Raw genomic sequence first — 13,829 nt, forward strand, 5'->3', positions numbered from 1 at the left:
TCTGGGATAGATGGATGGAGAGGAAAGGAATAGTCTACGTGCCCTACACTTTTGGGACTTACAGGATGCTAATGGGCCACCTTGGAGGCCAGGAACAATTTTATCTTTCGAAAGATTCTGTCCGACCCACTGTCTGTTAATTAAGATTAAATGCTAGACTAACACCTCTGGGTTCAATCCCTCTCCACAAAGCGTCGCTTCTGTTCGTGATAGTTTTTTTTTTTGGGTGTTTTCACTCGAATTGAGGCCCTCACTGTCTCACCTCGTGTTCACCTAATTTATTCTTCCAATGAATGAAGTAGGTAGCATGCTACCTTTTTCCTCAAAAAAAAAAAAAAAAAAAAAAACTTTGCCAAACAATTTTACAAAATCAATTTGGAAAAATTACTTTTCATCTAACCTAAGTAAACTTCGGGGTACGCGTCCCTCTCAGATTGTTTTTCTTGTATCCTCTTCCGTAGCCGTTGATTTGTTGTCGGCACCCAATTGGCCGAGTATTCGTCTCGTCCCCTCGTTTCCCCACTTACAATTTCTGCAAGTAATCTCTCTCTCTCTCTCTCTCTACAGTGCGTTAAATGGTGCCAACTAAATGCACAGCTTAATTAGTGTCTATATATACTATGCTATCATAGCACTACTTCGCCACACACCTCAAATTAAGCAACACCAACACCAACACCAACACCAACACGTCCACATCTACATCTCCAGCTCCTCTACTCTTTCCCATCTGATCATCTCCTTCTTTAATTTGTGATCTAAAAATAATTAAATATACTTCAAGTTATATATTTCTCCATATTATTAATTAATCATAATGACTCGTGAGGAGCTGCTCTCGAGAAAGGCGTCGCGTAATTGTCACGGCCAAGACTCCTCGTACTTCTTAGGGTGGCAAGAATACGAGAAGAACCCTTACCACCCTACCACCAACCCTGCTGGGATCATCCAAATGGGTCTTGCTGAGAACCAGGTTGATTACTAATTAATGAGTTCATAATCGATCGTTTCTTTAATTTCTTGTATATGTATTTTAATGCGACGTACGTAGTAAGTAATGTTAATGATCGATCACCTGTATGTATGTATATCTTGCGTTGTGGTCCAGCTTTCCTTTGATCTCGTCGAGTCCTGGCTCGAGGGACACCCCGACGCCGGCGAGCTCAAGAGGGACGGCGTCTCCGTCTTCCGAGAGCTCGCGCTCTTCCAGGATTATCATGGCCTACCTGCATTCAAGAATGTATGTATATATATGCACCTTCCATCTCCTGAATATGTGCACATTTGTATACAAATGTTAAAGATGCACGTAGATGTCGGCAACTCAATTGAATGTACGTTAATTGCAGGCTCTGGCGCAGCTCATGGAAGAGATAAGAGGAAACGAAGTAAGATTCGACCCTGCTAAGCTTGTCCTCACCGCAGGCGCTACTTCCGCCAACGAGATCCTTATGTTTTGCCTCGCTGAACCCGGCGAAGCATTCCTCGTGCCAACCCCATACTATCCAGGGCACGTACTTATCCATTATCACTTGCGATCATTCTCCTTGTTTTTTTTTTTTAAAAAAAAAAAATTTCCTTGTTTCCTTTGTCCACATGACAAAATATATATGTAAATGCCTCTAATACATGAAAATCGTTAACATCATACATCGATCGTTGCAGTTTCGATAGGGATCTCAAATGGCGAACGGGAGTGGAGATCGTCCCGATACGCTGCTCAAGCTCAAATGGCTTTAAAATCACGAAAATGGCCCTCAACGCCGCTTATCGACGGGCCCAAAAGCATGATCTTCGGGTGAAGGGAGTCTTAGTAACCAACCCTTCGAACCCGTTGGGCACAACCATGAGCTACGACGAGATCGACACCCTGCTTGATTTTGTTGCATCCAAAGATATCCACCTCATCAGTGACGAGATTTATTCCGGGACCAACTTTGGTTCTCCGCCATTCATTAGCATGGCGCAGGCGGTATCAGGTCGAGCCAACATCCTGGCCCGCGTCCACATTGTGGTCAGTCTCTCCAAAGACCTCGGCCTCCCTGGGTTTCGTGTTGGCGCGATCCACTCCAACAATGAATCGGTGGTGTCCGCAGCCACGAAAATGTCGAGCTTCGGTCTCATCTCCTCGCAAACTCAATACCTCCTCTCTCAACTTCTCTCCGACAAAGCATTCACTGCGAACTACATAAGAGAGAACACGAAAAGGCTCAAACGGCGGCATTCGCTGCTCGTCAAAGGGCTAGAAAGCATCGGAATCAGTTGTCTAAAGAGCAACTCAGGGTTATTTTGTTGGGTGGACATGCGGCATTTGCTTAACTCTAGCACATTCGAGGGAGAAATGGAGACGTGGAAGAAGATAGTGTATGATGTGGGGTTAAACATCTCTCCAGGCTCGTCGTGCCACTGCGACGAGCCCGGGTGGTTCCGCATGTGCTTTGCTAACATGTCGGAGGAGACGCTCCACGTCGCCATGAAGAGGTTGAAGGAATTTGTCGCAGAGGGGAATGGTAACGGCGGAAATAGCTGTGGCAGAAGCAGAAGCAAAAGCGAAACCAAAATGACGAAGTGGGTGCTTCAATCATCAAATGCTGATGCTACTAATGGCAAATCTGAGAGATTTATTATGTGTGTAAATGCATGAAGAAGCTTTACGTAACGTTTTTTTTTCCTTTTTCGGTTTGATTTGTTTGAGCAATATTTGTTTTTTTTTGTTTTTTGTTTTGTTTTGTTTTGTTTTGTTTTTTTTTTTTTTCAACTTGGAGTTAGCATATCCACTCACTTTGTGGATGAGTACCCAAGGATTTCGTGTTGCATGCAAATTCCTACGTTTTTTGGCTGAGAATTTAAGTTCCGGATGTTTTGTCAAAATATTTATTCAGTCATTGTCTAAAGTCAAAAACACTGTGGTCACCTTCCTTCCTTATGGTACCGTTTGGTTCGGGTATAAGCAAGAACTAGCTATTACAGGGATAGGTACAAATATGGGGATAAGAAAAATAGCGTTTGGATGAAAATTAGGTTGTTCCCGAGGATAAGAAAAATATTAGAAAGTTTTATATAGAAAATAGAGGTGTTGGTGGGGATAACCGAGAACTACTATTCTCGGGTAAAAAATTAGCGTTTGGGTATAAAGGGGGGATAAGGGCCTATCCCTATCCCTATTCCCAAATAAAATGTTTTATTCAAACCAAATAAAATAAACTAGCTTTAACGCGGCTACACATTCAATGCTAAATTTTATAAACATTTTGGGACTTTCATACTAAAAAAAAAAAGAGTTGACAAAATAAGAGAGCAATATGGGCTTTGAAACGGAGTGTAAGATTCACACCTTATTTTATAATATACACTATAATAAATTTTATATTTAAGGATACTTTAAATAATAACTAGCGACGCTTTAAAGCGTCAGCAAGAATAACCCGATACTTTAATATAGAGTCGAAAATTTTTTATTAGCATTTGATAAAAATATATTTATTGGCGAAGTTTAATTATGATGTCAGTATATATTAAATATTAAAGACGTTAGAATAAAGTGTCGTTTAAAAAATATCATCTAAAATATATTTTATTGAAGTGACAGATAGCATTGCTTATTTTATAATAATCTTTTAACCAACAAAATGAAATTAAACTACTCTAAGGTACGTATTACACTCAATAATTATTTATTTGAGACCTAACAAAATCATTCAACATAATTATCACTAAAGAATATGTAAGTGCATGAAGTGACTTGTTAGTTCTTTTCCCAACAACTAAAGCATATCTTTCAACTTGCTTCTTCAACTCTTTATAATGCATTGACACTTGTTAAAAGCAAAAGATATTTTGACTGCTTAATAAGTGTTTACCCAATCACAAATTGTATCCATTTAAGTCACCCTCGGAAGGCACTACATTATTCGAATAATTATAATTAAGAACCTCACTTCATGTTAATTGGATCTTTATTTATTTACAATTTATTAGGGACAAGATTTGACACGTGCCAAACTTTTGGTTCAAGTGAAACCAACGGTTCCAAATTTGACATGACTGCAAAATTGGTGCCAATTACGGCGCATGCTTAATTTATTCCTTATCATGTATAAGCATGGCAGGGGATCATCATCTCACACGTGTCTTGCGCACTTCCACTTTTGTTAGCTCATCAATAGGACAATTTTGCTCGGTCATTGGATAATCATCCTAGCTTATTATTAGTTTAGGCCAATTTGCACTACTGATTTAGCATTTTTGCAAATATATACTATTTGTTAATTTTTAGGGATTCTGTCTAAATTTCTAGTAAACTGATCAAATTGCTCTTATTCTTTCTTCTCTCTCTTTTCTTTTTCTCGGCGTCTCCCTCCACCTCCTTTGCCACTCTTTTCTCTCTTTCTTTTCCCGCTTCCTCACTCTCGATACCTATCGACAACGGTGCAATTTCAGAATGATGTCAATGCGATGCATCAATCCCTTCTTTCTCTTTTACGCCACTCCCGCTGATACCTACCGCCTCCGGAAGCGAGGTGCCGGTCTTTCCGTTCCTCGGCTTTGGCATGCACGACCTCCCCGGCGTCATTGCTCATCCTCCATCGTGGAGCAAGGAGGTGCATGCGCGTTCGACGACCTCAACCTTACCCGCGACACCAGAGAGACGACCTATTTGACGATGATGACGATGATGACGATGATGACTAAGTTACACCGTTTGAAACTAAATTATACTATTTGAGATTAAGTTGTGCAATTAAAATTTATTTGAGACTAAGTTGTACTATTTAATACTTAGCTGTGCGATTTGAAATGTTGCACAAATAGTGCAATTTTGTATCAACAAATGTACTTAATTAGTTTGAAATAGTAAAATTTAGTCTTAAATTAATAGTGTAACTATTTTTTTCTTCTCTTTTTGGAATTGTACTGCTAGTATTTTTCTAATCAATTTCATCCTTTATTTTACTACTCTCCTAATTTTTCTAATTAATTAACAATATTTCAATTGAGAGGAAGATGGCTATAATAAATTGAAAGAATATGCAACATGCTGCTCATTAACTCTATTTGATTACTTTTTATTAATGGTATCTTTTTAAGTAATGGTAGACTAACATTTTTTTTTTTTAAACCACTTCATTCTTTTTTTTTTCATAAATAAATTTAGCTAAAAATATGAAGTAATTGGGCTTTGAGTTTGGGATCTCAAATATTAACCACTCAGTCCTTCGTCACTTACACTTGGGATGGTCTGTTACCAACCATTTCACAGTCTCACTCGCACTAGAGTTTGACTTGTCTACTATTAATAGCATGGACCGAGGTCTCCGTATTACCAAATTATTTTTAATGATAGAACGTACGAATCGACGATCGGCTCTATTACACATGATTTACACTATTAAAAGTATTTAGAAATTAAATTTTCATATCTTTCGACATTAATTTGATTAATGATTTAAAGATATGAAAATCGACAATTTTAATAGTTAATGTAATGCATGTGTAAATTTAATGATGTAGAACAATCCAAATGCAATAAAATTTTGATAATTTTTTTTTACTAATCAAAAAAAGATTAGTACCTTCAATTTGAAATTTAAATATTTTTTTAATATTTTTAATGAGATTTTTATTTTACCTGTTTATTTTGAGACTATTCATTCTATATATAAATGATATTGAAAAATAATAAATATTATTTTTTAGATACTTCTAATGGTGTAGATTATTTTCAATAGAACCTACTGTCGATTCAAATGTCCCATCATCAAAAATAATTTATAGCACAAAGGCCTTCGTCTAGTATACTACCCGGATTCCAATATTATATAAGTTTTTTTTTTTTTTTAAGAGATAGGTAGCACGTTACCCGCTTCTTTTATTTCATTTTAGAAATAAACTTAGCTAAAAATATGAATCAACTAGGATTCGAACTTGGGACCTTGGGTACCAATCAGCAAGTTTTTCATTTTAGAAATAAACTTAGCTAGAAATGTGAATCAATTAGGATTCGAACTTGGGATCTTGGGTACCAACCGGCAAGTATTTCATTTTAGAAATAAACTTAGCTAGAAATGTGAATCAATTATGATTCGAACTTAAGATCTTAGGTACCAACCACCAAGCCCTTTGCCACTTGCTCTAGGAACGGCTAGTTCCAACTTATTAAGTTATTTTCTAGTTTTGTGATATCTAACATGTCAGCCAAAAATGAACAATTAAAATAAAAACTAAAATCCTGTCCATTTACTCGGGTTGTTTGCTGGTGTGTTAGTAAAGTAAAATACAGAGCATTTTCCTAAGGTGGCAGAGAAGTTGGAAGATTATTTTCTTAACTAAAACAATTAAAATGAGTTGCAAAGCAGTAAGTGTCTACTGATCATTGCTTCTTTATGATCCAAACAAACTTCCCATAGAAGAAATATGCTCAGGGATGCAGATGGATTTGGGGTGATGAATCTTCCCCCTTGATCAGCCTCAAATAGGGTGATAAATTAGGCAAAAATAAATAGATAAATAAAACAATAATTTGTCTCAATTCACTTAAGGGTGTGTTTGGTTTAGGTATAAGGAGGGAATAAGTCTTTATTCCCCTCTTTAACACTATTTTTGTGCTAAAAAAATTTTGTTCTCCATGATTAGGTAAAAAAAAGAGAATAAGAGTGGAACTACTATATATAAGATATAATAGGGCTAAAACTCTTAACTCAGCTTAACTATTTTGGGTGGTGGCTAAGCTTAAGTAGTTAAGAGAGTTAAACGTGTTAGGACGGGAGTAGTCCTAGCATAGGCGATCCCCTAGGAAGTTGGGGCGTCACAGTTGGTATTAGAGCAAATTACCAGCCGAAAGTGTGAGATGAGTTTTGACTGAGTCAGGATTATACAGCGGGGAAAACGATGCTCTCATACTATTAACTGTTGTGCGTGAAACGCAACTCACCAAAAGATCAGTTTAAGCTAACAAGACGAGTCTCACATCATCTGATACTTGTAACTCTGAGTCTGACGAGGACTCCAGGACTTATGGGGGGAGAATGTGAAGCTCCATGTAGTTATATATATAAGATGTAATAAGGTTAAAACTCTTAACCCAGCTTAAGCATTTTGGGTGGTAGTTAGGCCTAAAATGTTAAGAGAGTTAAACGTGCTAGAACGGGAGTAGTCCTAGAATGGGTAGCCCCCTGAAAAATTGGAGCGTTACAAATTTAGTCTCAAATAGTTTTAAATGGTGCAACTCTGTCTCAAACAATGTAACTTTTTCTTCTTTTTTCTCTACCTTTTACTTTTTCTATTACGATCACGACACACGATGGCCTTCCCAAAGAAAGAAAAAATATTTTTTTCTTTATTTTTAAATTCTTTGTTCTCTTCCACCCTTTGTATTCTTTTTTGCTACTGCGTCCCTTTCCTTGCGTTTTGTCGTAGCAACCGTTCCTGCCCCGATGCGCTTTCCCTCTCTATTATCCTCAAATCCTACAACACCCTCGTCGTTGTCACCGTCGCCGTCTACGCCACGCCCTCTGTCTACCTCACCTCCACGATTTGTACTATATCCGAGCCCACGTCATCACCATCAGAGTCAGAAGAGGTGTGGGCGAGATAGGAAAAAGAAGCACAGTGTCAATGTGGGGCCGGTGGAAGAAAAGGAGGATGGAGAGGGCGGGAAAGGAAAAAGAGAGGAAGGGACGGTGAGGGGGAGAAAAACAAAGTGAAAGGAGAACGACGAGCTAGAAAGAAAGTGAAATAAGAATATTTTGAACAATTTACTGAATTTTCAGACTTAATCTATAAAATAAAAAAAATATACTATTTTTATAAAAAATGCAAAACCGGATTTATTATGCAAGTTGGCCATCATATATTTCTTCGTTATTTATTTAACAATATGACACTGATATTAATTAACAAATGCTATTAATTAGCCAATGCCAAATTGCTATTAGAATATTATTTTTCTATTTTGACCTTTCAAAGAAGCTGGATATAAGGATGCTTTTCCTTGATTGAGAGTACAATTCTGAACCAATTAAAAAAAAAGAAAAAAGATGGATTGCCATGTATAACAAAACATAAATTCCCCTTTTAAGCAAAAAGCACATTTATAACTCTTAAAACTAGATTTTATTGGATAGATACTCCCAGGCCTACCACATTATATATACCCTAATGTTTTGGGGCAAAATGTGGACTCCAACATGACCAAGGGAATCTTCTAATTAATTTCATGCTTTTCACTTTAGATCTACTTTCTAATCACTACATATATACTAGACCAAGCTTGAGTCTTAATCATTTCCTCTCTAAGGAACACATTTTTCTTAGATTAAGGATATCATACCTCAGATGATTGTGGCCACGGCAGAGTCGAGAGAACGGCGGAATCAGTTCCGGTAGTCGGCGGTGGCTTGCCCTGCCGCCGCAGGCCGCCGTCGACGGTACTTTACAGGCCTCATGAGTTATTTTATGCAGCTGAGCAGTCATTTTCAATGAAGAGTTCGCTTCCTTATCAAGCGTTTGCTTGCAGTTTGTAGAACGCATTTTTCCTCTGCTCTGTATGCCTCTCTTTTGTAGTAGAGCTTGTAGTATCTTTAGCACTACTTTTTACACATAAAAGAAAATATGGTAACATCTCGCAGATCAGTCTAGATCACATAACAATTACACATATGTACGACCAGTACGTAGGTGAATATTCTCTCAGAATAGGGATTAATTATTGACGTTATAAAAGCTTAATTATAAAGTGAAAACGTATAGAACTTATTTGAACGCATAGAACTTATTTGAACGTTAGACCGTTTTGAGTCCACTACTTAGTTTTACTGAATTTATATTTACAATTGCATGAAGTATAGTAATTAATCTGTAAAAATAAACGTTTGCATTCAAAATTTAAAATCAGAGTGTCGTTCAATGACTCAAATCAGATAAATTGAATGATTGGATAGCAAAATTAAAATTTTGAAAGATTGATTAGTCGATTTAAAATGGTGCATAATTTAGACCTAGTTATAAAAAATGCTCCTGCACTTTACCCCATGTCTCAACTACTTTTCTGCCTAAAAAATTTAAACAATGTCAACCCTCTATTTTAGTTCTATCTCAAACAGATCCTTTCGTTAAGAATTTTCATTAATTTTAACGGTGACATGTTAAGATAGCATATTTTTAAGCCATTTAAGCTTCTTCAAGCACATCGTCGAGCATCAAAATCTAAGAGAAATCCTGGAAATGCACACGCGTACGAGAAATTCGACATTTTAATGTCAAATGATCTTGCCACGTCATTACTGTTAATACTTTCATCAAAGGTTAACAACATTTCCAAATTATTGGACCTATCACCTATTTGACACAAAATTAATTATTACACGTGCCTCGAAATTTGATTATCAAGTTCGATTTTATGCTCGGATTCGCCGAAAGTTTTGCGGTGTGATAAATTTCGAAAAACAATTTGTAAATGAAAAAGAGGATGTTTGTAGTGAGAGGGAATGTCTTTGGATTGGATCGGATTTTGAAGATAACCCGTTAATAGTTTTTCTTTAAAATCCTTATGTTCTATCTTTTTTTTACTATTTTATGATTTGTTTACTTTGCGACCGTCATTTTTTATTTTTATTTGTGCGCTCGTTGTAATGCTAATATATGCGGTTGATAGTATTTAAATTTTTACCCAAAAAAATATTTGAAACATAAGGTAAAGTAGGTACATGAGGACTTTTTTTTGTAAGTAAACCAAATAGAAANATATATATCAAAGTGGGATTTGATTGGATTGATCCGAAGTTATCTGTACTTTTAGTTTTAAGAGAGAAAAATAGTATGTTATCTATTTCGTTTATATAGAATGTTGATAGGGACCATTCTGAAGTTGTCTATGTTGATTAGATCTTTTGATTTTTTTTTTTTTAAATTTTTCATGGATTAATCTAATCCGAAGATCACTCCCAAAACCAGGATAATTAATCCTAGGCTCAACGAAATGCATGCCGATGAGTCCATAAGCAAAAGTGCCTATTATTTATGACTCATAATCAGAATTTTTTAATTTGAAGTTTTTAATTTTATTTTTAAAACAAAATATTAGCTTGAAAAAAAAAAAAGGTTAATTAATATAATTTTCTGTAATAACGTCTAACCGCACTATAGTTGGAGCACTACTTTATTGAGGAGTTCATCAGCAAAATCTTGTTGGGAAAGTATGTTGAGCCGTTCGATTCACTCAGTGCTCAACGCTTAATATTCTATTCAAATCTAAAAGTTTTTCTTTTGAATCTTAATATCATATTAGATGGTGAATTTAGAAGAGCTCGCTAAAAATTTCTCATATTTTAAAAAAATTAAGCGTAGACAAATCATACGGTTCACCAGACTGTTTTAATGATCGATATTTCGTTAAAGATCTCCTCGAGGAAGCTGAAGTTGCTCTTAATTCGCTCTTCGTCATGCTCTCCCTGTAGTTGTGACAGAAAGGTCGAAGAATACGAGCACATGCGGTGGCCAATGCCGACCAGCTCCTACGGCGAAAGATTTCGACTGAAAGTCGACCTGAAAGAGATGCAGCAGCAGAGTGCACTAGAAACGGTGGCGGCTGAAATGGAGACTAAACAAATTTACAGCAGGAGCGCAGGTTAACTTGCCCTTTTGCCAAAATGGTGTATTTATGAGGGGGAGCCCATACAACTATTACTAGGTTTACTATGTCAGTATCTACTGTAAATGCTTGTCTATAGATCGCAAAGTGGATTCTGGGAGTGTTGGTCTAATGTGGAAGTGGATGACGGGGTCAGGGTATCATCGAATTATTCGACTAAAACACCAATCCACTTTAGCTTAGGAGGGAACAGTCGTTTGGATTCTGCAAATGAACTCAATTATCGCTTTACTTAAAGTCGATTAGGCCCATCCAGCCTAATTAACCCATTTGGTAATTTGGAGGTTGTGGAATCAATCAACCCGTAGAAACAGTCCATGGGCGCCCTAATCACTTTTCAGGCTAAGCTCAAATTTAAGTGGGCTTGGGCCAAACCACATTTTGTAGGATTTTTTTAAAATTATTTTTTCAATTTTGGAAAATTTTTTTTCAAATTTAAACTTTTAGTAACCTTTATTACCAGCCCCTTAACCTTTATTACCAGCTTCTCAAGTAAAATTAGTTTTGATTGATACATCTTATATCAACTAAATTAAAGGTTTTGCTAAATTCAATTGTAATTTTGTTAAAATTTATTTGTTCTAGATACCTTTCAAGCTGGTGGAGTTGTGTGTGTGTATATATTTATTTGTATCTAAAAATCAAATTTTATGTTTTTTTGATATTGTTCTCTTGTCCATCAAGTGGACACAAAAATGAACGGCTGAAATTGAACATCCTTTAAAAAGTGATGATAGAAATCTTGTAATCAAAATCAAGAGTATATATATCTTATTTTTAAATAGCTAAAGAATTTTCTAACCAAAATTCAATTGATTTAGATAGTTTTTACGCCGTTAAACGATAAACGCTTCATATGGCTATTAAAATTATAAATTTTGAAACCCTTTAATTATTGAGTCAATGCTGTTGAAAAAAATTAAAATTTAGTTTTTAAATCTTCAATTGGTATAGATTATATTCAACCGTGCTGATTGTTAATTTGGAGACTTTTATAATCGAAAATAAATAGGCGGCAATGGAGTCCGTTTGCTACTGATAACATACCAGCTCAGCTCTTTCTCTCTCTATATATATATAGCAAATGAGGACCATTAATTAATATGAATGGACTATCAAATTAGCTTAGGAAATTAAGCTAAATCAAATGGTGATATTTTAGTTGGATTTATAAAATATTACCACTGCTACAATAATTTTTTTCCCCCAACCAAACACTTAAATGGCTACTGGCTTGACTTAATTATAACTTGGTTGACTAGCCGTTGTTTGGTACAGCAACCACAATATTCCAATTGGAACGATAAAAAATGATTGGTAACAGAGATTGGATGGTTGGCCACCACATGATCCAGTGAGATTTCATGATTAGGTTGTAAGATCCCATCCATAAATACATATATAGTTTATGTTTGTAAGGGCTAATATAAAGGAGACAAAAGCTAGATGTATAAAAATAAGGGTAAACTTCAAATACCCCCTATGGTTTCACACTTTCTTACTTTAGTATTTTATGGTTTAAAGTGTATCATATTAGCCCCTATGGTTCCGTACTTTCTCACTTTAGTATCATATAGTTTAAAGTGTATAAAGCTAGTACCCTGTGGTTTTATTTTTCTCTTTTTATTATCTATTTTACTAATTTTTCTCGTTAAATCAATGGCAAAGTTAAAATTAAAAGGTACTAAAGTGAATATTCGATAAACCTAAGTAAGATATCTAAAGTTTTTTGTATATAATTTAACAAAATATTAACGGAAGAAAAAAAAAATCAGTGATAAAGTTAAAATGAAAGGACACTAAAGTAAATATTTGATAAATGTAGATAGGATATCTAAAGTTTTTTGTATATAATTTAATGAAATATTAAGAGAGGAGCCGACGAAAAAAAAAAAAAAGAAACCATAGAGTAGTAAATTGATGCACTTTAAATCACATGGTACTAAAGTGAGTAAGTGCGAAACCACAAGATAGTAAATTGATACACTTTAAACCACAGAATACCAAAATAAAAAAGTGTGAAACCCAAGTTGTAAAGAGCTTGGTGGTTGGTACCCGAGACCCAAGTTCGAATCCTAGTTGATTCACATTTCTAGCTAAGTTTATTTCTAAATGAAATAAACGAATCAGATAGCGTGCTACCTATCTCTCAAAAAAAAGTGTGAAACTATATGGATGGTATTTAAAGTTTTTTCTAAAAATAAAGATGCAAGCCTCCTATAATTTCCTGGGGTTGTAGACAAATATCTGTTTTTTTTTTGAGAGAGAGAAAACAAATATCTGTTTTGTCCCTTTCTTAGATAGGAAGAGAAAGAGAACTTGAAAATGTATATGTTAGTGATGTTTGCACCTTCATCATTCCTTCCAACCATTTGTCTTAATTTATTTGAGGAGATATATCATATCAGTTGCATCAGCAAGCAAATTCAAAACACTCTCTCTCTCTCTCTCTCTCTCTTAAGGGGAAATAAGGTCAATTTTCTCTCTCTCTCTCTTTTAAGGGGAAATAAGGTCAATTTTGTCTCCAACATGGTCAAATAAGGAAGCTTTGAAGGTGCATGATGTGATAAAGACCAAGGCCACGTTGAGAGAGAAAAAGCACAATGACGAAAATAGAGAGATACATAAAGAATTAATTTTTCGACAAAGATGAAAATGCTTTTTTAAACAACTCTCAAAACTTTTTATATTAACCGAACGCGGCGTCTGTATAAAAGCAAAACACAAATCCAATTGTAAATCGAATCCCAAAATTTTAGCAATTTTTGTCAATACAAAATATACCATATCCTAATTTAAAACTTCTAAAACCGTATTCCTAATTTCTAAAAATTTATTTCTCATAGTAAAAACCTTAAAAATCTAAAATATCACTAAAACAAAATGATCAAAAATCAAAATCCGAGAATTTAAAAAAGAATTAATCCTAACTATTTATTTTGATTGCGTGATCTATGTTGAAAGAGATGGGTAGAGGAGTTCACAGGGGCTTTATTTACTTCTTTTGCTGCAGAAAAAGCACAAGCTGGAATACAATAGTTAAGCACAAGAGAGTATTTGGAAGCACATGTAAATGAGACAAGAACACCATGTGAAGAAGCAAAGACACAGCTGGCGCTCTTCCGGATGTTTTTTTTTTTTTTTTTTGACTAAATTATAAAAAAAATTTCGATCAATACTT

The 13,829-nt window shown here is 35.3% G+C and overlaps 1 protein-coding gene across 1 annotated transcript; it reads left to right on the top strand.

Annotated features, from left to right (window-relative positions):
* On the top strand, positions 818–10,831 carry LOC109718468 (1-aminocyclopropane-1-carboxylate synthase 9-like). The gene is made up of 8 exons (XM_020244724.1): positions 818–973; positions 1,109–1,240; positions 1,350–1,510; positions 1,666–2,628; positions 7,417–7,579; positions 8,314–8,381; positions 10,455–10,624; positions 10,728–10,831. Exons 1-8 carry the CDS (start codon positions 818–820, stop codon positions 10,829–10,831), a joined length of 1,917 nt encoding a protein of 638 aa, XP_020100313.1.

Source organism: Ananas comosus, linkage group 12 (assembly GCF_001540865.1).
Source record: "Ananas comosus cultivar F153 linkage group 12, ASM154086v1, whole genome shotgun sequence".
Classification (NCBI taxonomy): domain Eukaryota; kingdom Viridiplantae; phylum Streptophyta; class Magnoliopsida; order Poales; family Bromeliaceae; genus Ananas; species Ananas comosus.

What these genes read in the sequence shown, in the direction of transcription:
- LOC109718468 (XM_020244724.1), top strand. Translation starts at nt 818, where the DNA reads ATGACTCGTGAGGAGCTGCTCTCGAGAAAGGCGTCGCGTAATTGTCAC. An exon ending in CCAACCCCATACTATCCAGG is followed by an intron (nt 1,511 to 1,665) that starts GCACGTACTTAT and finishes CGATCGTTGCAG; the next exon opens with TTTCGATAGGGATCTCAAAT. An exon ending in CACCATCAGAGTCAGAAGAG is followed by an intron (nt 7,580 to 8,313) that starts GTGTGGGCGAGA and finishes CATTTTTCTTAG; the next exon opens with ATTAAGGATATCATACCTCA.